General features: G+C 37.8%; 4 protein-coding genes across 5 annotated transcripts; 3 read left to right on the top strand and 1 right to left on the bottom strand.

Annotated features, from left to right (window-relative positions):
• Positions 1-233: 233 nt before the first annotated feature.
• On the top strand, positions 234-4078 carry LOC122071796 (disease resistance protein RUN1-like). The gene is given in 2 exon segments (XM_042636208.1): positions 234-1069; positions 2817-4078. Coding segments are annotated over 2 exon segments (1371 nt in total). The 5' UTR covers positions 234-851; the 3' UTR covers positions 3970-4078.
• Positions 3783-5523, top strand: LOC122071797 (disease resistance protein RPV1-like). Its single transcript, XM_042636209.1, has 3 exons — positions 3783-3912; positions 4529-4830; positions 4939-5523. The coding sequence occupies exons 2-3, from the start codon at positions 4612-4614 to the stop codon at positions 5518-5520; spliced, it is 801 nt and encodes a 266-aa protein (XP_042492143.1). The 5' UTR covers positions 3783-3912; positions 4529-4611; the 3' UTR covers positions 5521-5523.
• Positions 5524-7479: 1956 nt separating this feature from the next.
• LOC122071795 (disease resistance protein RPV1-like) lies at positions 7480-12414 on the top strand. 2 transcript variants are annotated; one of them, XM_042636207.1, is made up of 5 exons: positions 7480-8171; positions 8660-9758; positions 10245-10559; positions 10659-11768; positions 11847-12414. In XM_042636207.1, exons 1-5 carry the CDS (start codon positions 7624-7626, stop codon positions 12333-12335), a joined length of 3561 nt encoding a protein of 1186 aa, XP_042492141.1. In that variant the 5' UTR covers positions 7480-7623; the 3' UTR covers positions 12336-12414. The 2 variants fall into 2 exon arrangements, with proteins under 2 accessions (XP_042492141.1, XP_042492140.1); XM_042636206.1 differs by having other exon boundaries at positions 7488-7627; positions 7664-8171; positions 10659-12414.
• Positions 12415-13754: 1340 nt separating this feature from the next.
• On the bottom strand, positions 13755-27801 carry LOC122071798 (mediator of RNA polymerase II transcription subunit 22a-like). The gene is made up of 6 exons (XM_042636210.1): positions 27641-27801; positions 27389-27555; positions 25518-25592; positions 22288-22475; positions 18457-18522; positions 13755-14302 (listed from the first exon to the last, which is right to left on the bottom strand). The coding sequence occupies exons 4-6, from the start codon at positions 22468-22470 to the stop codon at positions 14066-14068; spliced, it is 486 nt and encodes a 161-aa protein (XP_042492144.1). The 5' UTR covers positions 22471-22475; positions 25518-25592; positions 27389-27555; positions 27641-27801; the 3' UTR covers positions 13755-14065.
• Positions 27802-27908: the final 107 nt, after the last annotated feature.

Genomic DNA, 27908 nt, shown 5'->3' on the forward strand with positions numbered 1-27908 from the left:
TTGCTCGAATGCCCAAACGCAGGAACTTACGAAATTATCACCCCATACAGTTAAGAATCTTATCCATTTTGATGCTCTAAAATGCATACTTTTATTGACCCCATAATGGTGCCTGGACTATGCAAATAGATGGCGATCTCTTACACCAAAAAAATAAGAAAAGAAACTTTCGGTAAAAAAAGAAGAATTTCTGTTCATTCCAGTACAAATTTACGGTTCTAAGTTTGATTGAAGCATATATGAAATAGTATTTCTTTTGAAATATTATTTTTAGGTGAAAGATTTATTGATCCATCGACCCATCACCAGTTTAAAAGAAAATCCGTAGTGCCTATAAAATGACTTCACATAATTTTTCTTCCACCTAACATCCCAGCGTGCGTTTTTCCTATATTTATTGTCTCTTGTGATTTTTCTTCATCTTCTTATTCTGCTAGAGAGGGAGAGAGAGAGAGAGAGAATTTTTCTTCCATCCCTATCACTTGTGATTGTGGTTTGCAGGAACCCTTCACTCCTCATCTCTCTTGGGTCTGTTGGTTTTCTCCAATTATGGCTTCTGCATCTTCTTCTTCTTCCACTCATCGAAAAATTTATGATGTTTTCTTAAGCTTCATAGATGAAGATTTTGGTGATGGTGACGATGATGACGACTCCAGTAGAAACTTCATTGACCAAATCTATGAAGCTTTGATCCAAAGAGGTTGTATCTTCACAGACGAAGACAATAAGAGCAACTCGACCATCATGTCACCTCTGAATTCCTAAAAACCATTGAAGAATCGAAGGTTTCGATTGTTGTCTTCTCCAAGAACTACGGATCTTCCATATGGTGTCTTGATGAAGTGGTGAAGATGTTGGAATGCAAGCATGAGATGGGTCAGCCTGTTCTTCCCGTTTTCTATAAGGTGGATCCGTCTCATTTTCGGAAACAAAATGGGATTTTGGAGGAAACCTTTGCCGGATACGAAGAGCGATTCAGATCGGAGATAGAGAAGGTGAAGCGGTGGAGGGAGGATCTCACTGAAGCTGGGAACTTGTCCGGTTGGCATATTCAAGATGTTGCAGATGGGTATTCTTTTAGATTCTCCCCTCTTCTTTAATTTAAAATATATAAAAATTATTTTTTTATTTTATTTTTTTGTTCCTTTCTTTCTCGGCAATGGTAAAATTGATCCTTTTACCTAATGGTTACAAGTTCAAGGTTCCAACGAGGGGTAAGGTTGTGTACATTATGATTCTCCGTAGGATACGCCTCTTTTTTTTTTTCTTCAAAGTTGTGGGTTAGGTTCTGGAGAATGATTCTCTTATGGTCTCTGTGGCTAAGCCCGGCACGAGAATGGTTCTCGTATGAAGTACCTGGGTCCAACATATTGGATGACTAATTAAAATGATTAGTAGTTGAGTGGTTCATAGAGTCACTACCAAATATAAAATTTATATGTAAAATTGGATAGTAAATTAAAGAAAAATAGACAAATGTAAAAAAAAAAAGAAAATAACACACACAATCAGATTAAGGATTTATAAGTGGAGTTTAGTAGTTAAAAGATTTTGATTAATTGGATGGTCAACCAATTTTTTGAACCTTTGTATCATCCGAATTAAGAAAATCACATTGGGTTAAAACTTTACTGACAAAGTTTTTTTTTTTTTTTTTTTTAAAGGGAATGGGGTTTAAACAGACACATGGTGATGTAAAAAAATGAATATCTTGAGAAAGGACAGGTGATAAGAGAATCTCTTCAACCACAAGAATTGACCATCTCATCCATGCGAGAAAGAGTACTTTGAATCTTAGTCAATAGTCTCTAAGAAATTAATGGTGAAACTCACTGTGAGTCTAATCACAAAATTAAATAATGATTAAATATAGAGAGATATAAAGAGATATTGACTGTGGCCTCGCACATGTGGGAGTCTCGTGCACTAAGTACGCCTTTTGTAATACTAATCGGAATTTATATGGCCCAATGACCACTTCTGAGGCCAACTTCCAGAATCTGGCTCTGGCCTCAACAAAAGTTATCCATATATGCCTACCCCTGAACATGCTTCTAATTTAGGCACAAAATTCTAGCCAAACATAGACCTAGAGTACAGTGAAACTGTGCAGTCTGTGTTCCTCCTTTCAACCCATAAACACATCCACAAGCTAAGTAGCTATTACTTCTTCTTCTTCTTGTGGGAGTAAGAATCTCTTCGATGCACAGCTTTATCATTCCACATCCATCATCCTCAGTTCCTCACAAAACGTGAATTGAACCAAACGAAATCTTAGTCTACACCCTGTTTGTTAAAATGCCTCAATCAGTTAACAGTTGAAGGTGACATTGTGTTTTTACTGAAACTTAACAAGGAGAACAATCATGATTCCTAGGGTTGGGTCGACCACATTTATCTTAATATGTATGGCCAGATTTTAGAAATGGGGTTTATATCTGAGATAGTTATGGCATGTTTGATGAACTTGAAGCAGCACAACAGGCCTGTGAAGAATTAGCTTAAAGAGTGATTTAGTCCTGTGGAACACTTCTACTGCTTCACAACAGGTTTTTGATGAATTATCATTCTATAGAGCAATTTCGAAAACTAAAAAGTTTTTTTTTTTTTTTTTTTAAGCATCAATAATATGTTATATATCAATGGGAATCCTAGTTTGAGCACAATTTACCAGTATATATGCTTTTATTTCAGTAGAAATTGTTGAAACTATAGATCACTAAATTTATTTCATGTTCATCTTTGTTTTCAGTGCTTGTTTTAGATCACCCCATGTTTATTTTGTTTCTATATTTCATTTTGCTCCCAATTGGCAGGGGCGAGATAAAGTTTATCAAAGCAATAGTTGAAGAGGTCTCAATGAAAGCAAAAGAAAGACACATGAGCATTGACACTTATCTAGTTGGGATAGATTCCCGAATAGAAGCCATAAATTCTTTATTAAGTCTTGGTTCTAATGATGTTCGTATTATTGGAATCTATGGTATCGGTGGCGTGGGTAAGACAACTATCACCAAGGCTGTCTACAACCAGATCTTACATGAATTTGAAGGCAGTACTTTTCTTGGAAGTGTTAGAGAAATTTCTGAACATCGTAATGGTTTGGTTCATCTGCAAGAGCAACTTCTTACTGATATATTAATGAAACAAAATATACATATAAGCAATGTTGATAGAGGAATCAATGTAATTAAACAAAGACTCTGCTTTCGAAAGGTTCTTCTCGTTCTAGATGATGTGGATCAATCAAACCAAATAAATGCATTAGGTAGAGAACGTGATTGGTTTGGCTTGGGAAGTAGAATCATCATAACAACTAGAGATCAACATTTTCTGAATGGGTTCAACGTGGATGGAATATATGAGGTTGAAATACTGCAATTTGATTAATCCATCCAACTCTTCTAGCACTATGCATTTGAAAAGGTTCGTCCTAGAGGACCTCAAAAGGAGCTTTCAGAAATAATAGTGTCTTATCTTGGTGGGATTCCATTAGCTCTTCAAGTGCTTGGTTCATTTCTACACAAAAGAAGCATAGACGAATGGACAAGTGCATTAGAGAAGTTGAAAAGAATTCCAAATGATGAAATTCTGGAAAAACTTAAATTAAGCTTCGATGCTCTTGACAGTACAGAGAAAGACATATTCCTTGATATTGCATGCTTCTTTCTTGGAATGGACAAAGATATTGCAATTAAAACACTAGATGGTTGTGGTTTCTTCCCAGAAATAGGAATTAGTGTTCTCACTCATAGATCACTTTTAATAATCGAAAAAAATCAGCTTCGAATGAATGACATACTCCAAGACATGGGAAGGGAAATTGTTCGCAAAGAGTCTCCGAATGAGCCCGGAAAACGTAGCAGATTGTGGCTTCATGAAGACGCATATGATGCACTGTCGAAAAATGCAGTAAGAGCCTCAGGCTTGTTTATTGTTTACAATTTAATAGAAAATCTAAGCACATAGAGTTGGTCTCTTTTTTCTTAGTAGTTTTAGATCGATGGTTTTTGTCCAAACAAGCATGCACACTTAACAAGTTTCTATTTACTCCACTTAATCAATTCGTGTTTCTCAAGTACTTGGATTGATTACACAATTTCTATTTCTTCATTCCATTCCACACAGGGCCTCTTTTTCTCTCCCCCTCCCCCCTCTCCCCTCTCCCCTCTCCCTCCTCTAATGTTGTATTATAAGTAATCAAGGTTTTCCTCGCCACTCCTCAGGTAAAAGCCACCCCCCCCCCCAAAAAAAAAAAGAAAAACACACACACACACAAACACGCACACGCACACGCACACTTGCTTGCTTGTGTTTTAACTTATCCATTGTTGGCTTTTTTTAGGAAGTAGCAGTAGTTAGGGTGTCACAGGTCAATCAATTCCATATAGGGCCATTTTTTTTTTTTTTTTAAATCATTAAAACTTCTTGTTCTCTCTCACCGTTTTCGTTAGATTACAAGCCCACACACAAACACAACATGCTTGAGTGTATTTTAACTAAATTGTCCTTTGCACGCCATTATCAGGGAACAGTAGTAGTTGAAGGAATGGTCTTAAACTTCAACCAACCAAAAAAAATGTATGTTTGAGTATTGAAGCATTTACAAAAATGGAAAGATTACGGTTGCTCCAAGCTCATCATTTTCCTGAACCTTTATTAAATGATTCGATCTCTTTTATGGGGAAGAAACTTCTGTTCAAGAAGTTAAGATGGCTATGTTGGCCTGGATTCCCTTTAAGATCTATTCCAAACAATTTTCATCTGGAGAACCTTGTTGTTCTTGACATACAATATAGCAATCTCGTGCAAGTCTGGAAGGGAAGCAAGGTATAACTTCATTTTTTTTTTTTTTTTTTTTTTTTCTTGATTGAATACATATTTCATGAAAAAACTGATTTCCTAATTTTATTAATTTTCATTTCTTTTATCTTCCAGCCAGAGTATCTTGGAAAGCTGAAAGTCCTTAATCTCGACCATTGCCTTGACCTAACCAAAACCCCCAACTTCTTGGGACTCCCTAGCCTTGAGATATTGACACTTGAAGGTTGTACAAGTTTGGTGGAAGTTCACAAATCCATTGGAAAATTAAACAACCTTCTCATTTTGAATCTAAAAGGTTGTACAAATCTTCAGAGACTCCCAAGAAGCATTTGGAATTTGAAATCTCTAGAGAGTCTTATTCTTTCTGGTTGTTCAAAAATCAATGAACTGCCAGAGGAACTGGGAAATATGGAAAGTTTAACAGAGCTTCTTGCTGATGCAACTGCCATAAGGAAACTGCCCATTTCCTTTGGGCTTTTGCATAACCTCAGAAGCTTTTCTTTGAGTGGATGTAAAGGATCGCCATCAAAATCATGTAATTCATTTATTTGTTCTGTGGGAGAACCAAGAAGGGATGATGCCATTACATCTTTGCGGGCTTCTTTCTCTGGTTTACTCTTCTTAACATGCTTGAGTCTTAGGGACTGCAACCTATCTGTTATGCTTCCCAATGATCTTGAGAGTTTATCCTCGTAACAAGAGTTGGATCTAGCCTTCAACAGCTTTTGTGACTTACCTGCTAGCATCAGCTGCCTTCCCCAGCTTCAATCCCTTTGGTTGCAGAGTTGTACGAAGCTTGGATCACTTCCAGAGCTTCCATCAAGTTTAAGGTACTTGGATGCAGATGGTTGCACGTCCATGGAAAAGCTACCCAATCTTGCGAGTGCATCCTCATTGCGGAGGTTGGATTTCGCTCAAAGTAATATTTGTAGCTTACCTGCAGACATCAATGGCCTTTCTCAACTGCAAATTCTTACATTGACAAATTGCACAAGGCTTCAGTCACTGCCAATGCTTCCATCAAACATAATCGGTTTGGATGCAAGAGGTTGCATGGTGATGGAAAGACTACCAAGCTTGGAAAACTTAAAGAAGATGAAGTCCTTGTTGCTGAATAGGTGTAGCAAATTAATTGAGGTAGAAGGCTTGGAGAGGTTGGAAACTAGACCAACCATTCAGATGGAATGGTGCAATGGTTTGGCAACTACTTTCAGGGATAACCTCTCTCTAATGGGATTACTTTCATATTGAATATCCATGATTTCCCATGTAACAGGGCATGAGTGAACCTGGTACCATTGACATCTTTGTGCCTGGGGGAGACATTCCAGATTGGTTCAGCTACCAAAGTGCAGGGTCCAGCATATATTTTGAGGTGACTCCACTGTCAAACCACAAGATTCAAGGCTTGATTATATGCGCTGTCTACGCAGCAGACAAAGAACTTGATGATCCAACAAACGGTCCAAAGGCCACTTTCATTAACAGGATCAATGGTCTAGAATGGAAATATGGGCCCATAGTAAATAGTGTTTCAGAAACAATTCAGGATCACATATGGGTGAGCAATATAGCAGAGGCAACGTTTGTAGATCTGTTGGAAGGAGGGGATCAAGTGGATTTCCCAATAGAAATGGGTGACCGTATCCAGGTGAAGAAATGTGGGGTCCATCTGTTTCAGGGTACCTCTCCTCCATATGATCTTGGAGTTGAGGAAGGCCACAAAGAAGATGATGGGGCAGAGGTGCAGTTGCTGCCGTTGCGATGAGGAACAAGATCTTGATTGGTTGAGCAGGGCTTTGCATGGATCCTCATGCTTGTCCTTGCTTGGAATTTTCATGTAACTGAACCTATTAAGTTGGGATAAGGTTTTAGATATTGATGTTGTTGTTGTGGAATCATCATGATAACAAATTCTGTAAAATAGATGTTTGAACTTGTCCCAAAACACTCTTAAAAAGATTGGAAAATAGGTTTAAGGTTATTAACGGAATTAACCAAAAAGCCAAATTAATCCCATTGTGAGTGGGCCCAAAGGTGCTACCAGAGTGATTCAAACACAAGTAAGTTGCTTCCTAAGGCATTTTACCCATAATAATTCATTAGGTTTCGAGCAAGGAGTACAACCAAATATACAAAAACAACAACACCTCCTCCCCTTTCCCTGCAAAATAAAATGATCTCACTGAATGTGATTACACAAACCCCCCCCCCCCAAAGGGAGATTGAAAAGATTAATGTGTATTCCATACAGGGATTGTAGCTCAAGATAGTCAACTTGTCAATGGATCAGTTTGGATCTATCAACTCTTCAGCATGTCTCCAGCACTACTAGGGGAAAGAACATGAGTAAATTGGTGGTGCCTCTATAAACCAATTTTAGTAGTGAGTGCCTGAATCTGTTCATCAAAGGTGTAATATGTTATCTCAACTCATATTCATACGTTATCTTTAATTCATACAAAGTGTCCGAAGTATCCTCCGGCTCATAACTCCACTCCTTTCAAACACTCTTAAAAAGTTGTGGTTCTCTTGATTTTTCTTCTTCTAGATGGAGGTAACTTGTCTTTTTTTCTTTTTCTTTTTTTCTTTTCTTTTTTTCAATTTTTCTCTCGTGATTTTTCTTCTTCTTTTTCTATGTGGAGAGAGAGAGAGAGAGAGAGAGAGAGAGAGAGAGGGAGAGAGGGAGAGAGGGCGACCTTTTTTCTGGATATCGTTTTGCCTCGTCAAACCTCCCACTGGTGGTTTACAGAAACCCTTAACTTCTCATCTCTCTTGGGTTGTTGGTTCTCTCCTACTATGGCTTCTTCTTCTTCTTCTTCTTCTTCTTCTTCTTCTTCTTCTTCCCCTCACCAGTGGAGTTATGACGTCTTCTTAAGCTTCATAGATGAAGATTTTGGTGACGGTGATGATGATGACTCCAGTAAGAACTTCATTGACCAACTCTATGAAGCTTTGATTCAGAGTGGCTACCGTATCTTCACAGACGAGGACGATGAGCGCAACCTCGAAGAGCATATCACCTATAAATTCCTAAAAACCATTGAAGAATCGAAGGTTTCGATTGTAGTCTTCTCCAAGAACTACGGATCTTCCATATGGTGCCTTGATGAACTGGTGAAGATGTTAGAATGCAAGCATGAGATAGGTCAAACTGTTCTTCCCGTTTTCTATGAGGTGGATCCGTCTCATTTTCGGAAACAGAATGGGATTTTGGAGGAACCTTTTGCGGGCTACGAAGAGCGATTGAAATCGGAGATGGAAAAGGAGAAGGTGAACAGATGGAGGAAGGCTCTCACTGAAGCTGGGAATCTGTCCGGTTGGCATCTTCAAGATGTTGCAGACGGGTATTAATTTAGATTCTCTTCTTTTAAATTAAACTCCATAAATGTTAGCTTTTCTGTTGCGAATTCCAAGTTGGGACCTCACTAGAAGATCTTAGGTCCTAGCTTTGGATCGTCTCTAGATCTGAATATGAACCATAACTTGGATTTTGCATAGAAGATGTGAACCCAACTCAATTTTTCATTACATCTGTACCTCCTCACTTGGGCTTTTACTTAGAAGTGCAAATTCCAACTTGTTTTGAGAGTGTGAAAGAACAAGATTGGTGTCTTTTTTTTTTTAGGAACACCAGGATGGTTAAACACTGAACAGTATCTAGGAACATAGTTTTCAATTATGGCTTGAGCACATATATGCTTTTATTTCAGTAGAAATTATTGAAACTGCATATCACTAAACTTATTTCATGTTCATCTTTGTCTTCAGGGCTTGTTTTAGCTCAACCCATGTCTATTTTGTTTCTTTATTTCATTTTGCTCCCAATTGGCAGGGGTGAGACTAAGTTTATCAAAGCGATCGTTGAAGAGGTCTCAATGAAAGCAAAAGAAAGACACATGAAAATTGACTCTCATCTAGTTGGGATAGATTCCCGCATAGAAGCCATAAATTCTTTATTAAGTGTTGGTTCTAATGATGTTCGTATGATCGGGATCTATGGTATTGGCGGCATGGGTAAGACAACCATTACCAAGGCTGTCTATAACCAAATCTTACATGAATTTGAAGGCAGTACTTTTCTTGGAAGTGTTAGAGAAATTTCTGAACATCATAATGGTCTACTTCATCTGCAAAAGCAACTTCTTTCAGATATATTAATGAAACAAAACATACACATAAGCAATGTTGATAGAGGAATCAATGTGATCAAACAAAGACTTTGTTTCCGAAAGGTTCTTGTTGTTCTGGATGATGTGGATCAATCAAACCAAATAAATGCATTAGTTAGAGAGCGAGATTGGTTTGGCTTGGGAAGTAGAATCATCATAACAACTAGAGATCAACATTTTTTGAATGAGCTCGACGTGGATGGAATATACAAGGTTGAGGGATTGGAAGCATATGAATCCCTCCAACTCTTCAAGTCCTATGCATTTGAAAAGGTTCGTCCTACAAGACCTAAAAAGGAGCTTACAAAAAAAATATTGATTTATCTTGGCGGGCTTCCATTAGCTCTTCAGGTATATGGTTCATTTCTACACAAAAGAAGCATAGATGAATGGACAAGTGCATTAAAGAAGTTGCAAAGAATTCCGAATGAGGAAATTCAGGAAAAACTTAAACTAAGCTTTGATGCTCTTGACAGTACGGAGAAAGACATATTCCTTGACATTGCTTGCTTCTTTATTGGAATGGACAAAGATATTGTAATTAAAATACTTGATGGTTGTGGTTTATTCCCAGAAATAGGAATTGGCATTCTCATGCGTAGATCACTTCTAACAGTCAATGAAAAGAATCAGCTTGGAATGCATTACCTACTTCAAGACATGGGAAAGGAAATTGTTCGAAATGAATCTCCTAATGAGCCCGGAAAGCGTAGCAGATTGTGGCTTCGTGAAGATGTATATGATACGTTGACGAAAAATGCAGTAAGAGCTACATGATTTCTTATTGTTTAAAATTTAGTAGAAAACCTAAGCAAATAAATAATCTTATTTTTTTAAGTTAATTTTTTACCAGTGGTTTCTGTCCACACAAGCATGCAGGCATAAACAAGTTTGTATTTACTCCACTTTATCAATTTTTGTTTCTCAAGTACTTGGATTGATTACACAAGTTCTGTTTCTTCATTCCATTCCACATAAGGCCTATTTTTCTTTTTCTTTTTCTTTTTCATTTTTTCCCTCTCGAATGTTGGCTTTTAAGTAAATAAGTAATCATGGTTTTCTCTCGCCACTTTCTTTATATAACAACCCCCCCCCCCAAAAAAAAAAAACAGAAACACACACATGCTTGCTTGGCTTTTATAGGGAGCAGCAGTAGTTAGGGTGTTTTTGTCAGATTACAAGCCCACACACAAACACAACAGGCTTGTGTGTATTTTAACTTAATTATACTTTGTTGTGCATTATTAGGGTACAGAAGTAGTTGAAGGTGTGGTCTTAAACTACCACCAATCAAGCAAAGTATGTTTGAGTATTGAGGCATTTACAAAGATGGAAAGATTACGATTGCTCAAAGCTAATTATTTTCAGCTCTTGGGAGCTCATGAACATTTTCTAAATGATTCATCCTCTTCTATGGGGAAGAAACTTCTGTTCAAGGAGTTAAGATGGCTGTGTTGGCATAAATTCCCTTTAAGATCTATGCCAAACAATTTTCATCTGAAGAACCTTGTTATTCTTGACGTACAATATAGCAATTTCAAGCAAGTCTGGAAGGGAAGCAAGGTATGACCCCTTTTCTTCTTCTTCTTCTTTTTAATTGAGTACTTGTTTCATGAAGAACTGATTCTAAATTTGTTCATTTTCATTTCTTTTGTCTTCCAGCCAGAGTATCTTGGAAAGCTGAAAGTCCTCAATCTTGATCATTGCCTTTACCTTACGAAGACCCCCAACTTCTTGGGACTCCCTAGCCTTGAGATATTGACACTTGAAGGTTGTACAAGTTTGGTTGAAGTTCACAAATCGATTGGAGAATTAAACAATCTTCTCATTTTGAATCTAAAAGGTTGTACAAACCTTCAGAAAGTCCCAAGAAGCATTTGGAATTTGAAATCTCTACAAAGTCTTATCCTTTCTGGTTGTTCAAAAATCAATGAACTGCCAGAACTGGGAAATATGGAAAGTTTAACAGAGCTTCTTGCTGATGGAACTGCAATAAGGAAACTGCCCATTTCCATTGGGCTTTTGCGTAACCTCAAAAGCTTGTCTTTAGGTGGATGTAAAGGATCACCATCAAAATCATGGAATTCATTTTTCAGGTCATTGGGACCACCAAGAAGTGATAATGCCGTTACATCTTTGCCATCTTCCATCTCTGGTTTACGCTTCTTAAGACGCCTGAGTCTTAGGGACTGCAACCTACCTGGTATGCTTCCCAATGATATTGAGAGTTTATCCTCATTACAAGTGTTGGATCTAGCCTTCAACAACTTTTGTGAGTTACCTGCTGGCATCAGCCGCCTTCCCCAGCTTCAATCCCTTTGGTTACAGAATTGTACAAAACTTGGATCACTTCCAGAGCTTCCATCAAGTTTAAGGCACTTGGATGCAGATGGTTGCATGTCCATGGAAAAGCTATCAAATCTTGCAAGTGCAACCTCATTACAGACCTTGGATTTAACTCGAAATAATATTTGTAGCTTACCTGCAGACATCAATGGCCTTTCTCAACTGAAAGTTCTTACATTGAGAGATTGCGCAAGGCTTCGGTCACTGCCAATGCTTCCATCAAACATAATCGCTTTGGATGCAGGAGGTTGCACAATGGAAAGACTATCAAGCTTGGCAAACTTAAAGAAGTTACAATCCTTGTTTCTTAATAAAAGCAGCAAACTAATTGAGGTGGAAGGCTTGGAGAGGTTGGAAACTACACCAACTATTCACATGGAAATGTGCAATGGTTTGGCAAACACTTTCAGGGATAAACTCTTTCAGGTCCTCTCTCTCTCTCTCTCTCTCTCTCTCTCTCGGGATCACCCTCATATTGAACATCCAAGATTTTCCATGCAACAGGGTATGAGTGAACCTGGTGTCATTGACATCTTTGTTCCTGGGGGAGACATTCCAGATTGGTTCAGCTACCAAAGTGCAGGGTCCCGCATGTTTTTTGAGGTGCCTCCACTGTCTAACCACAAGATTCAAGCCTTGATTATATGTGCTGTCTACGCAGCAGGCGAAGAACTTGATGATACAACAGAGGGTCCTGAAGCCACTTTCATTAGCATGATCAATGGTCTAGAATGGAGATACAAGCCCTTGGTCAATGGCGCTTTAGCAACAAATCAGGATCACATGTGGGTGAGCAATATGGGAGAGGCAATGTTTTTGGATCAGTTGGAAGGAGGGGATCAAGTGCATGTCTCAGTAACAATGGGTGACTGTATCCAGGTGAAGAAATGTGGGATCCATCTATTTCAGGGTGAGAAAGGCCACAAAGAAGATGATGGAGGCAGGGGTGCAGTTGCTGCCGTTTCATGGAGGATCAAGTCCTTGATAGGTTGACCAGGGCTTTGGCCCAAAATGAACTCTGGAGCATAGTAAATACACATTATACACGTATAATACATATAATATTCACATATCCAAACGTTTGAACAAAAAAATCGTATATTTACATATTAAATCTTTTTACGGATAAAAACACGAATTTGATAGATTGAAGTATTAAATGCATATCATACGTGAAGACCCAACGTCGAAAGCCCTAAATTGCACCTCTTTCGGCTTCTTCCCCGGGCTTGATTCACAGCCTCCGTCCTTCAAGCAAATATCTTCAGTTGCAGCATCTTCGACAGAGTAGTAGCATCAAGAGTTGCAGAGTTCTCTCTTGGAATCTCACAATTGAATCCAATGGCCACAATCTCGAATTGCAGTGGCAAGGCCCTTTCTACTCCATCTCCAACTCTTTTAATGATTTAAGAATGGCAATTACAGATAGAAAAAGGGTTCCAAGCTGACCCTCTTCCCTTGTAATTATGCCAAATCAGTTCTTAGGACCAATGATAGGAGACTCACCATTCAACAGAAAAGCCAAACTAACCAAACTACCATATTGAAACCCCACAAACTAATATTTTCCTCATCAACCTTCAAGCAGTTCATTGGGCTGCAATTATCAAGTTGCAAGAACATTCAGGTATAATTAGATACAAAACAAGATTCCAACCCAAAAAGAATTGAATAAAAGTGGTATTTTGATTTTATTTATTTATTTATTTTGGGTAGAAAGGTATTTTGATTTGTTAAATGATAATCGTAGATGCAGGACCTGATTCATTATATTGTGTTTATTCAGTTATGAGACCTCCTTTTGATTTAATCATTACCAACATACTTATATTTTTATTCATGTGTCTTATACGGTGAATATGTATTTTTACTTACAAAGTGGTCATATTAAACGTGTACCATATTATTGTCATACATGTTTTATTATTTTGAAGCTGGACATATCCATATCTATTTTATTGCTGTTCCCGAACTTACTATGTTCGGGAGTAGTAAATCAACGTAGCTCTGGCACTAATTTTTCAGGCGTTTCTTTGGACATCTGAGGTAACAAATTCTCTGATGTTTTGTCTCGTGATTGCATTCGTTACAGAATGCACGCTCTATACACCAAAAATATAGCTGAAAACTATGATAATTTTTCCTTGTACAGAGGCACTCAAGGGCACCCAAGGCGAGGCCCCATGGTGCCTATTTGATGCCTGGACAAGACCAAGGCACCCAAGGAAAGTACCAGAATTCCAGGTATGTATAAAATGTTCTAATATATTCCCCTTCATCTTCTGGGTCTGGGATCCCTTCATACATAAGTCAGTCGGTCGCATTGAGGATCAAGGCATGCCCTGTCACCTAACAAAGCCTGAAAAAACATGCTCGCCACGACATTATAAAAGGTGGATTCAACCCCAGGTATGGAAACTTATCATCCAGACTTCACTATTGAAATGGATGTTCCAGTGTGTCCTGGAGGAAACACTCCTAAGAGATTGGAAAATAGGTTTCATTATTAGGTTTTGACCTCAAAAGACAACTAAATTTACAAATACAACACCTCCTTCCCTTACCTGCAAAATGACATGATCACACTGAATCATATGGTTGAAAAGGATTGTAGCTCAAGGAAGTCAACTTGTCAATGGATCAGTTTGGATCTATCAAACACTACAGCATGTCTCCAGCCCTAGGGGAAAGAACATGAGGAATTGGTGGTGTCTTTATAAACCTCATAGTTCAGGTTGATCTCTTCTCTGAATGGATGAATAATAATGGGCTTCGAGCTCTTTTAGGCTAGCAGCTGCTTCCTCTCCAATTCTAGCCAGCATACAGTCCGTTTTCTCTGCCTGTTGGTTAAACTCAATAGTCCGTTGCTCAACATGCTCATTTAGGGATGCAAAACCTGAAAAGATGGCTGTTTGCTTCAGCTCTGAGACCAATTTTAGGAGTGAGTCTGCTGCCTGAACCTGTTCATCAGAGTTGTGTTTCCAGCTTATTAGTGCAAGTTGAATACAATTACTTTCTCAACTCAACTAGACCTCATCCCAACTACATTAGGTCAGCTACACAAATCCTGTTTCACTATTCAACTTATTTAAAACTCAAATTGTTGACAACCAAGGCTACCTGCATCTGAAAGTTAATTAAAATCTGTCATTGCTTTTCTTTCTTTTTGTGAATAATTCCAGAGAATTGTGATAAAACTACCTCACCAACTGTTCCATTTTTCTAGAGAATGTAGTTCCATCATTCTTTATTTGCTGGGTGATTAACAAATTTGCTCCAAACATACCATTCTCACTAGTCTCGGGTGCATAGTTATCAAGGCGACCAAGGCTATATGCTAAATAAATATTAAATAATCATACCAATGCAAGATATTCATCAGAAGAAAAAAAAATCAACAAAGTGAATAAACTCAAAAATCACTCAGACGCATCAAGTCATCAACATTAAGCCACATCAAATCAACATTAAATCACATCAAGTCATCAAAAATCAACATTTAGATAAATGTTCTTAAACTATAATAAATTTGACTGCTCAAATGATTTTATTTTTAAATAAGACTTTTTGCATTAGGTATAGCACAAAACCAACTTTCCAACAAGTTTAAGATTACTTAAATCTGAGCGTTGTAATGACAAAGTTATGTTACGATCAAACTTATTTTAAAGTGTGCGAATGTTGTTAGAATTACCTGAATGAAAATAATTTTATGGACATCAAAACAAAAGATTAAAAGATTATTTAACCGGACTTTTGGTTTTTAGAAGTGTTTTACCATAATAAAATTTATGGAATTTTCATAATTGAGAAAACCCCCATCATTTGAAAGTTGAAAAATCGCCCCTAAACAAAAAATCCAATTTTTGTTCTTGGACTGAGGGGTTGACTTTTTATCTTTTTAGAATTTTATTTTATAACCATTTTTATTGGATTCAAACAGGGGGCATTTGTTTATTTATGGATAATATCTTCAGTAAATAAAATAAACAAATATAAGAACATTTACTAAATAAGTGCAAAAATAGAAGGCAACATGCAGTGCCTTCTGCATAGGCAACATAGCGAGCAGGCAGATAGACGAAGCGAGCCTAGCATCCAGAAGGGCAGCCATGTATGGTGACAACCAACGGGACAGCAGGCATGGCAAAAGTCGCGTCCAGAAGGGCTGCAGGCATTACGAGAAGCTAACAGAGAAGCAGAATCGAAGGAACAGACGAGCCAGCGGACAGACCAAACGAGCCTTATGGCAACTGGAAGAGAGGACAGCAGCAAGCCTGACAGGAGAGGCGCCTATAAGGGAGTAGGCCTGGCGGGACGGCTACTGGAAAGCAACTAGCCCAGAAGGGCCAGCACCAAGTCATCTACTAGCCAAGCAGGGCAGGTGGCCAGCGGGAAGACTGTAGTATGGTTGAATGAGGATACAGATTCTGAGCTTAATTCACTTCCCCTTTACGTCATTCTAAGGGCTACAATCAGCGCTGCCAAATCATCGTAGTTTGGCAACTTAGGATGGACATGCCCAGCTCGTTCATTGGACTCCAATGTACTGGCACAAGCAAGGCCCCTTGACCCCTCAGACGGGGTTTTTGATTCAGGTTGGCAATGAAGTTGCTCACACAAGAGGATTACTCAACCTAGTGTTTAAGTGTGCCTCATCCATGTTTCTGTGACCTGGGGATCAACCAGTATCAGCTGCAGTGTCATTTGTAGGAGGAGCTTTCAATTCCCTCCTCATCTGGCTAGGTTCATTGGTTGATGGCTTCTTCTTACTGTAGTATAACAATAGTTCATCCATCATCTTAACATCTTCATCCTTTGAATCATAGGCATCATCATAGAAGGTTTGAGGGCCACACCTTGCATCTTCTTTTCAAATGTCCAGATTTCTCTTTTCCTCCATTCGAGAATTGCCAACGCTGCCGTGACCTGGCGGTGGCAGAGGTTGGGAAGAGGGAGTTGCAGCGAAGGGACAGTGTGGGGGCAAGGGTTGGGAAGGGGGGAGTTGCATGGGAGGCTTGGGGTTCAGGAGAACAAGATGTAGTGGGCAGGAGGAGGGAGATGCCCGAGGCAGGGACAAGTAGAGGGAGAGGGGGAGCCGGCGAGGGAGAGGTAGATAGAGAGAGAGCTGGAGGGGAGAGGGGGAAGGTAGACAGAGACAGGGAGGAAGGGGAGAGGGAGCGAGAAATTTCAAAAAAGTTTTGACTTGAGAGAGAGAGAGAGAGAGAGAGAGAGAGGGAGAAATATACTCAAGGGTAAAAAAGAAAAAGAAAAATTGGTTACCAACTATCAGTTGTAACCACCTTGGTTACAAATAGATTACCCCTTTATTCACTACTTTGTTTTATTTTATTCCTTAGATCATTGTAAACACCAAAATGGTTCTCTCCTTTTGAACTTAATTATGATTCAGTCCTAAGTTTTGATTGCTTCCAAAGGGTCCTAAACTGCAAGTAATATTTACAATATTGGCACTATATACTCAAATAGAGTTCTAGTCATTTATGGGACTATAGAGATCCAAATTTAAGGGTTTTTTCAGTACTCGGGAGTACATCACTAAGTTGGTTCTTCTAAAATGTATATCTAAACTGACACAAGGAAAATATTAACAGGTTAAATTACGCCCATTGTCTACAGACGTTCTAAAACCTTAGAATTATCCTGATGCAGATTAATTACCAAAATAGGCTTGTCTTATTAGGAATAAGCCTAAGGTTGGATTCCATACATGTTAGGCCTTTGATCCCATGTGTTTTGAGTGTAATAGACCACTTTTATGGGTCTAAAAGGGGGGCTCTAAGATTGAGTACGGGATTATTAGTTAGTTTCCATTTTCATTAGTTTCCTTTTTAATTGGGCTTGATTTGAGTTATATTTGTTCCCTTAGGAGTCAAGTTGTTAATTGAGTCAAGTCATTAGTAGTTAGTTTCCTTTTTCAACTAGTTTCTAATTTCAGTTTTTAGTAGCTATTGTATTAGGAGAATATTTGGTTTCCTTTTTGAGGAATTTTCTATTTTGTAATTCCCTCCCCCCATTAACATTATAAATAAAGAAAAGGAGGCTCCTAAAAGCCTAGAATGATTTTGATAAAAAAAATTAATGGTTGCTGCTATTGTCTTCTCCATGAAGAGTTGTCTTGTGTTTGATCAAGGCTGAAGGAATTGGTGTTTGATCCAATTAAATCTTTGCGGCGTGAAGTCCAAGAGGTCTCTTCAACTATTATTTCTTTCTTTTCATAGTTAATTGCAAGGTTCTTCAAATCAGGTAAGAGATCTGAAACTGTGATTGAATTCTGGTTCTGGAAATCTCCAGATTTCTTCCTACTGCCCCTACACTATTCTGGAAGATCCAACCAGCCAATGGCCCTCCCCTTTTGATCAATTGTTGGGTTTATTAAGAGGGAGGCTCGACCTTAATTTGGGACCAATCAGACCAGGGGTTTGTCTGGTTTTGAGTTCCTTCAATTCTGGCCAATAGTGTTCTCTGCCCAGAATTGATTTCTGTTTTTTTTAATCTGTGTTGAAGTTGACTGCTGCTTTTATTCTCCATTGAACTGGACCTTTAATCAGTAATTAGATTTGTTATTAGTTCCTTAATAATACTCTACTGAAGTTCCAGAAATTACTGCCAGATCTCAGAACCTGCTGTCAGAATCAAGTTCTGATTTGGTTATCTATTCCTGTGATATTTTGATTCTAATTGGACCTTATTCAAATACTCTATTTCTGTTGCTGAAATTCTATTTGTTGGTGCAAACTCTGCTACCTGAAATTCTAAATTCTGGATCTGATAATTCTGGTTTTTCAAGAACTGTTGACTGGTTTAAGTTGGACTGTTGTTGCTGTCTACTATTGGGGGTTATTGGTTGTTCTTTGGTTTAACTTTCCTGCAGTCTTGGGTCTGGTTTGGTTGTCAAATCCATTCCTACATTAATTATCACCCCCCCCCAAAAAAAAATCAGAGACCAAAATACAGTAGTCTCTAATTAAAATTTCGCACAAGGTAAAAGGCTTCTAAGCATATTTGGAAAGTCGAATAGAATCCAATAGCAATTTTATCCCAAAAAGACTTCAGCTTACAAAACAATCAAGCAGCAAAGAAATGCCTGTACCATTCTGGCTGCACGCATCTCCATCATGAATGCTTCTTGTGAATTCCTGACTGGTGGATCATTTACCTAATAGGAGCAACGTTCTCCACTTTAGTGAATGTTTAAATTTGTACTGATGTTTATATTAATATTTGTAGTGCCAACCAAAAGAGGTATGAATGGATGCTGATACGAGAATACAGGGTTTCCACCATGGGATCACATCAGAAACCACAAGGTGTAAGATTCAGATAGAAAACATATAAAATCAGAATATAAGGATGCCATGCATAACTCATCACCTGAACAACATTTTCTTGAAAATGAATCCCATTTCTTCTATGGACAAAGCTTTGGATCATATCATATAAAATCACGATATGATGCAGATCCATCACATAATAACATGGCTTTCCTAGACATCAGACTGTACTAGTCAGCCAGAGGAGGGATCCGAATTCATCAAGGGGGAGAGCACCCCAGTTAGCAAAAAGCAATCCTGGTGCTCATACTTTAAACCTTTACTTAATATCCCTACATTATAAAATGGGTAAAACTCTGATTTTCAGACTGTACTCAAAAAATATGATGTGCAGAAATCTACCTGTGAGTACAGTAGGGAATGTAAGCAACATCCAGTGCCCTCCATTAAAACCATAGAATGCAAAGAAAGAAAACAAATTCATAAGTAAATCAAAAGATTACCGACAATTTATTGATTGTTGGTTAGTAGTTTGATGCCTTTTCTGGTTGCAAGACAAAATCAATTCAAGTTATGGGCCCCTATCTGTGCTGAAGCTGATTTTAAAGAGGTGTCCACACTAATATTAAAAATTGGCGGTTGTTCAGCTTTGTTTTAGCAACAGCTGAACTTCTGCACAGATTTTTTTTTTCCCGTGACCTAGTACACCATGGGAACCTCCTTTTCCCTACCTCTCAAAATTTACAAAATCTTTTGAATTAACCCAAGTACTAGCCAAAATAAGAGTCCAGCATAATTCCCAGTGGTCAAACTTCAAAGGAAATTGTTCTTCCATATCTGAAAACGGAGACAATAGAGTCACTGGCTACACAATCTTGGGCATTATATCACTTGTATCCCATGTACAGAGCATCAAGACCAACCGCTGAATTGATCATAAGCCCAAAGTAGCATAAGCAATGGTTAAGTATATTGATTCAATCACAAATAAAGTGGAACAGATTGAAGATGATGTTGATTTAAAGTTTGAGCAGCATTGATGAAGTGGAGAAGAGATCCTAGATGAACTTCTAGTGTGTTAAGACAGATTAGTAGCAAGGCTAGGAAATCTGGTGTCAGAAATAAATCCATGGGAGCAAAAGTAGGAACAGCAACAATGAAGTTGATTGAGATGGTTCAACCACGTGCAATGGCAACTAAACAATGCGCCAGTAAAAAATGAACAAGGTAACAAGTATCAGTATCGCGCAGCATACCAGGAAACAGGATTTACGAGACGTCTTGGAGATGTATCAGAGAAACGCTAGATACGCTAAAGATACAGATGGATACATGCAAAAGTAGTATTTAAGCATTATACAGCATAAATAAACAGAAAATAATGATATTTAATCACTAAAGCATGTCGCTACAAGTCAAGAGGATTCAAATTCCTTTGCCCGCATCCGTCTCCCCCTTTTTCCTTTCCCTCTCCATGTTTCCTCTTCGTCTTTTTCTTTGTTTTCCTTTTCCTTTAAGCAGAATATGACTGAATTCAACAAAGCACAAAACACTCCGAGTCATTTGTAAATATGTTTGCAGTGTCTTGATAAATGGGCTGTTTTAATTTTCCATTAGGTATTGTATCCTAAGGTCAGAACTCAAAACGAAATACCTTAGGAGATATTTGATGCAAATTAAAGGTATGAGGGAAAGGCTGAAGATGAGCTCAGTTGAAGTGACAAGAAAACACGAGTGCAAATGAGTTAATGGCAGATATCATGTTAAAAGAGAGGAACTTCAGAACAGGATTCCCGTAGCCAGCCCCAAGTGGTTAGATAGGCTTGGTGAGTTGGGTTGAGAAAGAAGTACAAAGTCTCCAAAATAATCTGCTCACCCCATCTGATAAGATTATGGCCCTGACAATCTCTCAGATAGGAGGCATTTGGCGGTGGACCCCAATATTTTGAGATCGAACCCCAATCTCTCAGATAGGACTAATTTTTCTTTTACATCTACTTTCCTTTGCTGTCTTTGATCGAATCCATGTAGCCAACCCCATTTAGTTGATGTCTTTGTTGTAGAGTGCATGGTTCCATGAAGCACTCGTGATAGTGATTTGAGAGAATTAGTCCTCCGGCAAGCAATCTCCAGTCATATTGGTTTATTTTGACCTTATGGACATTTCACTCAAGAAAGATGAACATAGTCATCTCCATAGTTCCATACAAGATGCAGTCCACATGATTAGCCTTATGAAACCAGCCATGACTTGTGTTAGCTGTCTGAAGACATGCCAATCAGCATTGCATGTAGCAGCGGATTTCAGGATTTGCCATCTAGTTTTGTGATCCCACGCATCACAGGCAACTGCCTTAAATGAAAGGACTATGGAATCTCATACATCTACTATTACATTGACAAAGCTGCAAAGCTCTATGAACACAAAGTGATACATGAGGTGGCAACAAAAACTGGTATTGCACCAAGAGGTGGAGATGATAGGTACATACGATGAATGTATAAGTGGAAACTTCTTACCGAACCCATCAATCCACCCAGTTTCTTTCCAGTTTAGGGTCAAGATACACATGCGGACAGGTTCAGGTTCCTAGGCAATTTCTCACGAATACACCAATCCAGAAGCCTGTATTTTTTATATTCTTTGCTCCCTAAAGTACTGGTACATGGGAATTCTTTGTTCATCAAATAAACCTGAAACTTATGCAGCCTCCTTTTTGGTACTAGAACTTTCTTTCGCCACAGCAATAGGTAAACAGAGGAAGACAGACTTCCTATACCAAATTGAGGCAGGAAAATATAAAATCAGAGAATTAGGAACTACATTCAAGTAGCGGTAAGCCGGTAACAAACTCTCTGCAATCACAATTTCTTCAATTGCCTGGTTCGAAGGAATGAAAGCAGTTAAATGCAAATAAAACCTACTTCATTCTGGTCTCTCTGTACAGATGAACAAGTTCTCTTCTCATGGCCTCGGGTTCTACATATTGAAATACTCACTGCTCCTAACCATTCAATCTGACATGCTAGATTCATGGGGCTATGGCAAAAAGCACGTGATAAAAATTTGACCAATTGGAATGTAGTCAACAAAATATGCTTCATACAGACCTCCTAGACCAGAAGACAGTACGATCAGCTTATTAATTGACTATTATACAAGACCACAGGACCTGCTATTTTTCCCTTTTACAACACTCCTTAGATATCCAACTGCCACAATGGACTAATCACCATTACAATCTCATATACATGGTAAGAGAAAATGTCACCGACACGAGAAGGGTTAAATTAGGATTTTCATTGCCAGTTGATAAATGCAATGTAAGTAATTGGTTTGGGGGATGGGGTGATGCATAATTAAGGAAAAACATCAATTCAGGTCATAGTGATGCATTGAATTGAGGTAATGACCACTTCAGCTTCCAAATTAAATGACACAATCAGATAATAAATCTTTGTAGATTTAAACAAGCTTGGTCTTTACTGAAATATTCTGAACTCTGGAAGCAAAAAATGAGTCTGGAGTTAATTAACAAGAAATCATATAAAATAAAGCATTTCAAAGAGATTTTAGATGCATAATTAATCAAACCAAAAGAAAAAAATGAGATGCACAGAATGAGATAGAAAAAGATAAAAAGGCATACCCTAGCAGCACTAATCAAATGACTGAAATTGTCAACCATGTTCGTTATGTCATTGTCAACTCTCTGTAACAGAGTCTTCTGCTTCTGAGCTGCAGCTGCTGCTGCTGCTGCTGTTGGCCCACTGCCACCACCACCACCACCTCCAAGACCAACTCCACCCCCCACTCCCCCTCCTTTGTTCATTCTCGCTTTTCAGCGACAAGAAAATATATGAAAAAAATGTCAACAGAGAAACACTTGCCGCAATCTATAAGGAACCATAATAAGAGGGAATAAAACAAAATATGAGGAAAGAGAAAATACAATATGATAAGTAAATTGGTCAGCTCTAATAAGAGGGACAATGAATTTGGCTACACAAGTGCACACATAAGCAGCCAAAAATTTCCATCCTAGGAGAATGAGGAGAAGATATTAAGAAGGTGCATAAAAGATGCTTACATGGCCGAGCTTCTAATAGTCACCTGGAAAGACTAAAACTTGAAGATAGGGCCAAGGAAGAGCTAACTGTAAAAGTTTCAGATCTAGAACAATCCATAATAAGAAATAGAACTGTAAAGAATGAGAAGAAGAAAAGAAGAATAGATTAGGGCAACAAGAAGAGTACTAACAATTGGAGAGAAGGGAATGAATATCCAAGAAAAACACGCTTGATTGCTCAGGGAGAAAATTTATCAATACCCACACATAAAACATGAACAAAAGATACAACCAAAAACACGAGGTAGCTAAGAAAATCTGGGAGAATCATAGTTGGCAAGTTCGGATTCAGGAATTATTCAGATGGAGAATTATACGGGAAAATTTGTTTTGCTACTTTAAGAATTCGGTAAAAAAATCAGGCAAAACAAATTTGGGTTTTGATTCAGATTCTGGAATTATTCATTTACAAAAAATTAAAAAAAAAAAAAAATCAGATGTTATTTTTAATATTTGTAGTACCTTTTTCATATTATCAATCAATAATCATGCGTATAATATACAAGTAATAAAAAATTGGAATAACATTTGTTTCATTAATCCCAAAGCATAATAAAAATTCAAAATAATAACATTCAATCCACCTAATACCATCATCCTTGAAAAGAACAATACGATAAAAATGCAAAACATCCATAAAATTCTCACTCTCGGTAAAAGTGTCAATAACACCAAATAATGTTATCATCCACATCATCCAACAATCTCTCTAACTCTTTATCAATGGTAATTATCAAGATTAATAGCCATCATATTTTTCTCTTCAAGTTTAGCCTTCTTTTCCATCATTAAAAAATTTACACTAAGTAATCTAATATCTTTGTTGACAAGGTGTTCCTCTTTTTTGCTTGTGTTGCGTCTCAGGCACTCCAATTTCTTTCACAATCTAAAGAACTACATTGTTGTCTTAAAACTCTAATGGCATATTTCTGTAAGATGGGAACAATATAACCTTCAAGAAACCACTGGTAAAAATAAAACAAATAGAAATATGCAATTCTAAATGATAAGTAATTCTTACATAAAAAGAATAAACTAAAATTTTTAAATTCTAAGTACATTTATGAGGATGAAAATTTTGTATCACTATCGTGGCACTGCACGAAAAAAATTTAGTTCTTCCTTTGGTATGCTACCAACCATCCATAATATTCTGCCCTCTCATCATGTGAAACCAATATATCCACCAATGAACTCCATTGCTTCTTTGAATTGAGGAACCTTTTTGAAATTTGGACTACAATAATAAGTAGGATTGAAAATGGAAACTGTATAGTGGACGACACCTACAATATTATCATCCCTTCTACCATCAAAGATTTTCAAAATTTAGTCATACTGATGGTCTATCTCCTTTAAGTTTTTCTAATACCTCTCATGCTCTTCCAATACTCATACAAATACCTTGGGTAGCCCCATCACCACCAACCATATGAAGAACTCCAATAATCGTTTCCATAAACCCCACAATCTCTTTGGAATCAATCCAAAGTGACTCCATTTAAATAATATTTTACCACCCTATCTACAGAAAAGAAATCTAGAAATTTCTTAGATTCCTCCACTCAACTGATGCAACTAAGAATCTAAGCTTCTCTTTCACTACATCAATGGAATGAAGCATTAAGAAGTGAGAAGCAAACCGAGTCGTAGAGTGATATTTCAAATCTATGTTTGTAAATTTTCTCATTAACTACTAGACAATGGTAGACATATACAAACAATCAATAATGATTTTTGCTTCATCAAATCTCTCTTATACCCATGTACCATACTCATAAATATCATTTAACATTAAATTAATTGCACGAGCTACAAATCAAGTCATAAAAAACCAACGGTATTTTCCAAGAAGCACCAAATGCATTTCCATAATTGGAAGCATTGTTTGGAATGATCTAAACCATATTATTTGGACTAATATTTTGAATCACACTATCAAGAAAATCAAAGATAAATGGACCACTCATTCTAACATGAGAACACTCCTCCGACTTCAAGAAAAGTGCACCACCCAAGAAATAAGCAATCACATTAATAAAGACCGCTTCTTTAAGACGGTCTATGAGTCAAACATGATGGTGCAACTAGTGTCCATTCATGACAATTTTACTTCTCCAGCAATTTCTCAAGGTCCTTTCTTGCTTTAGGGATTGAACAACTCGAAATAGGAACACTAAGACCATAACGGGTAGTACACTTTACAAAATTAATGACTCCATTTGAACAACATTGGAAGAAATGTTGTTCTTGCTAAAGAACTCACGGAGGCTTTTCTCCCAAGTTGGCTTATACATCTTAGGTACCATTTCTTCCATTTCAACTAACTGTGATCATGTAGAGTCAACGAGAAGAACTGAAACCAACCAATATCAGCAATAATACTTCTACTGTCCGACACATTTTAAAACCCGACTTAGAATTAACAACAAGAACGGCTTCTGCTTGGACATCTTTAGTTACCTTTTCACAAGAGGCAACATCATTCATGACCACTCACGTAGTCAAATGATACTTAACATAAGTAAACCCCCCATAAAATTTTTTTTTTTTTTTTTTTTTTTTTTCACAAAATTTATAACCATTATCAAAAATTATCAACCTGTTGCCAAAACTTGTCTTTTTGTCTTCCCATTTTCCCTATTTGTTGAAAAAAATTAAACATTGATTATCATGCCTTACAAAAATCCACAATGTAAAAGACTCAAGAGTTAAGTCGTCGTGGCTGTTATGAGAGATTTACCACATACCTGAATCAGAAAGCGTTCTGATTGATTTGGGTTTGGGGCAGCCAAGACAGACTGATTACTACACCTTATACAACTCTGCAGTGCAATAAATTAGAGAATCTTGGTCACATAATCTTCCAAATTAACTTAATGAAACCAAATTCTACAAGAATCATAGAACATAAATGCAAGGAAAATAAAAAATAAAAAGATAGCAAAAATCTATGAAGACAACAGTCAATCACTTATAATGTTTTGGACAAGCAAGAAACATCCTCATCCGTTGAAAGCAACAAAGCCCTACGGATGCCAAAACAAATCAGTAGGGCACTCGAGCTTCATTTTTTTTTTTTTTTTTTGCAATTACTAATAAAGGCCATACCCAGTGCATGAGGCTCCTGCCACTGCGGGGTCTGGAGAGGGTCATAATGTACACAGCCTTAGCCCCACTTCGCGGAGAGGCCATTTCCAGGTTTTCTTGCAATTCCAAAAATACAAAAAATAGGATACAGGCAATTAAAATTTCAGAAACCTTTCAATCACCTCACCTTATTTTCAATTTCTCATTCTAAAGGAAAATGAACTCAGGCTCAAGTTTGGAGGTGTTTTCAGATTTTCACTCCACATTCCAAGTCCCTCAGTGATCGAGAATTTTGTAAGACATTAAAAAAGTTAAACAACATATTCCAGATTCTAGTTAGGAGTCTAGGACTAGGATAGAACATCTAATCACAGTAAAAGGGAAAAGGATCTTGGTGGTGTTTTATCAAATTCATCTTTGACCAAGCCTTTTGGGTATATATAGTTTAGATCAGGTCGAGCTTGAGAGCCTAGAGCATTTCATTCTTCAGTTCCCGCAACCATTAGAAATTGAGTCCTCTAGAGATTAGGTGTGGAGTTTGTTCCCATTGAGACATGGTAATTAGTTGACAACTTACAAGCATCACTTTCTTCTTTTATCCTCTGGAGTTTTATCAAGAGATGTCTCACTGATCCCATGGTCGACATCCAAAAGTCGGTAGACCACCTGTATCCATTAAGATGAAGGACCCCAAATTCATCTCGACTCTTACAATTCCTTATTTTTATTCCAATACTTCTTGTTTCAAGGGCTAAAGAGCTTAACCAAATCAGAGATGGCATTCTGTACGGCACTGCTCTCTAAATTAAATCTGATTCTTATATGCTTTTTCTTTGTTCTAAATATTTTCTAAAAGTAATCCATAAAATTGTCCGTAAAATGAAGGATAAGAAGAAGAAAGATGTGACTCACTCATACAACGGAACCCAGATTCTACTTCGTGGGTTAGTTTGGAAAGCAGTACAATGAGGACAGTCAAGAAGATTTTAAACTATTTCCTGTGTAAGAGTGAGTTGTACAAACGCTGTACATAAACAACTCAGAACTCACTGACTGTGCTGGTTATTTTTATTAGATATGCACCCTGGTGGAAATATAATCTCCCAGCTGGACTAACCAAACTAAACATATCCAAAGTAGAACACCTAGATTTGGATTACAATAGGGAATTCCCAAAAACATTTAGAAATCGTTGAATAAGTTGAGCGATGCAAGGAAGACCTTGCATGCGTAATGGGGCAACCATATGAAAGGCCCTATGATTGCTCTGAATCCCGAATCCAGAATCCAGACCTTATATCCCACTTCAAATCACTCAGCAGCCTCTTCGCAGAACCATTTTCCTATCATACAAAGATTGGAACCTCAAAAACCCAAATTTAGACAGTCAAAACTGAACAAAAATGATCGTATTCATTGGCCTTTTTACAGTTTGGGGTTTGGTGCTCGAAGCTCAAAAGTAAATGAAGAAAAAAAAGGGAAAAGGAAAACATTAAAAAATAAAACGAAAAAGAAAAGAGAAATTGCGTACACGATCTCCAAAGTGCAGAATCCAAAACCCCTGTTTCTGTTTCAGATGAGACAGTGCGAGCGCAGTAAAACAGAGAAAAATTTCTGCAAGAGCTAACTTGAAAAACCACTTTATAGTTTACACCACTTCCATTTGCGTAAGTTGCCGCCTTGCACGTGAGCAGGTCCCTAATGTTTGGAACAGAAAAAGTAAGTTGCAGAGGGAACTTGCAGGAGAAAGACAGAGGATGGGGCAGTAGGAGTAGGGCGATACCTGAGAAGCTGAGATGCCTGATTGCATGTTGCAGCGGTGGTCAGAGCCGCCGGACGGGGCAGCAAGGCGTAACCCCTCGTCGTTTGCAGAGTCCCGCTCCACCCTCCCTCGATGGTTGAAGTTAAACTGGGAAACCTTAACCCCATAAACTGTAAGCTATGTTTGGGAATCAAGAAAAGAAAATATTGAATTTGAGCACTTACTTTTCTATCTCACTACTCAAATTTCATTATTTCATTTCTTAACAACCAAACATAGACCACATGTA

The sequence above is a fragment of the Macadamia integrifolia genome, unplaced genomic scaffold (assembly GCF_013358625.1).
Source record: "Macadamia integrifolia cultivar HAES 741 unplaced genomic scaffold, SCU_Mint_v3 scaffold_94A, whole genome shotgun sequence".
NCBI lineage: Eukaryota > Viridiplantae > Streptophyta > Magnoliopsida > Proteales > Proteaceae > Macadamia > Macadamia integrifolia.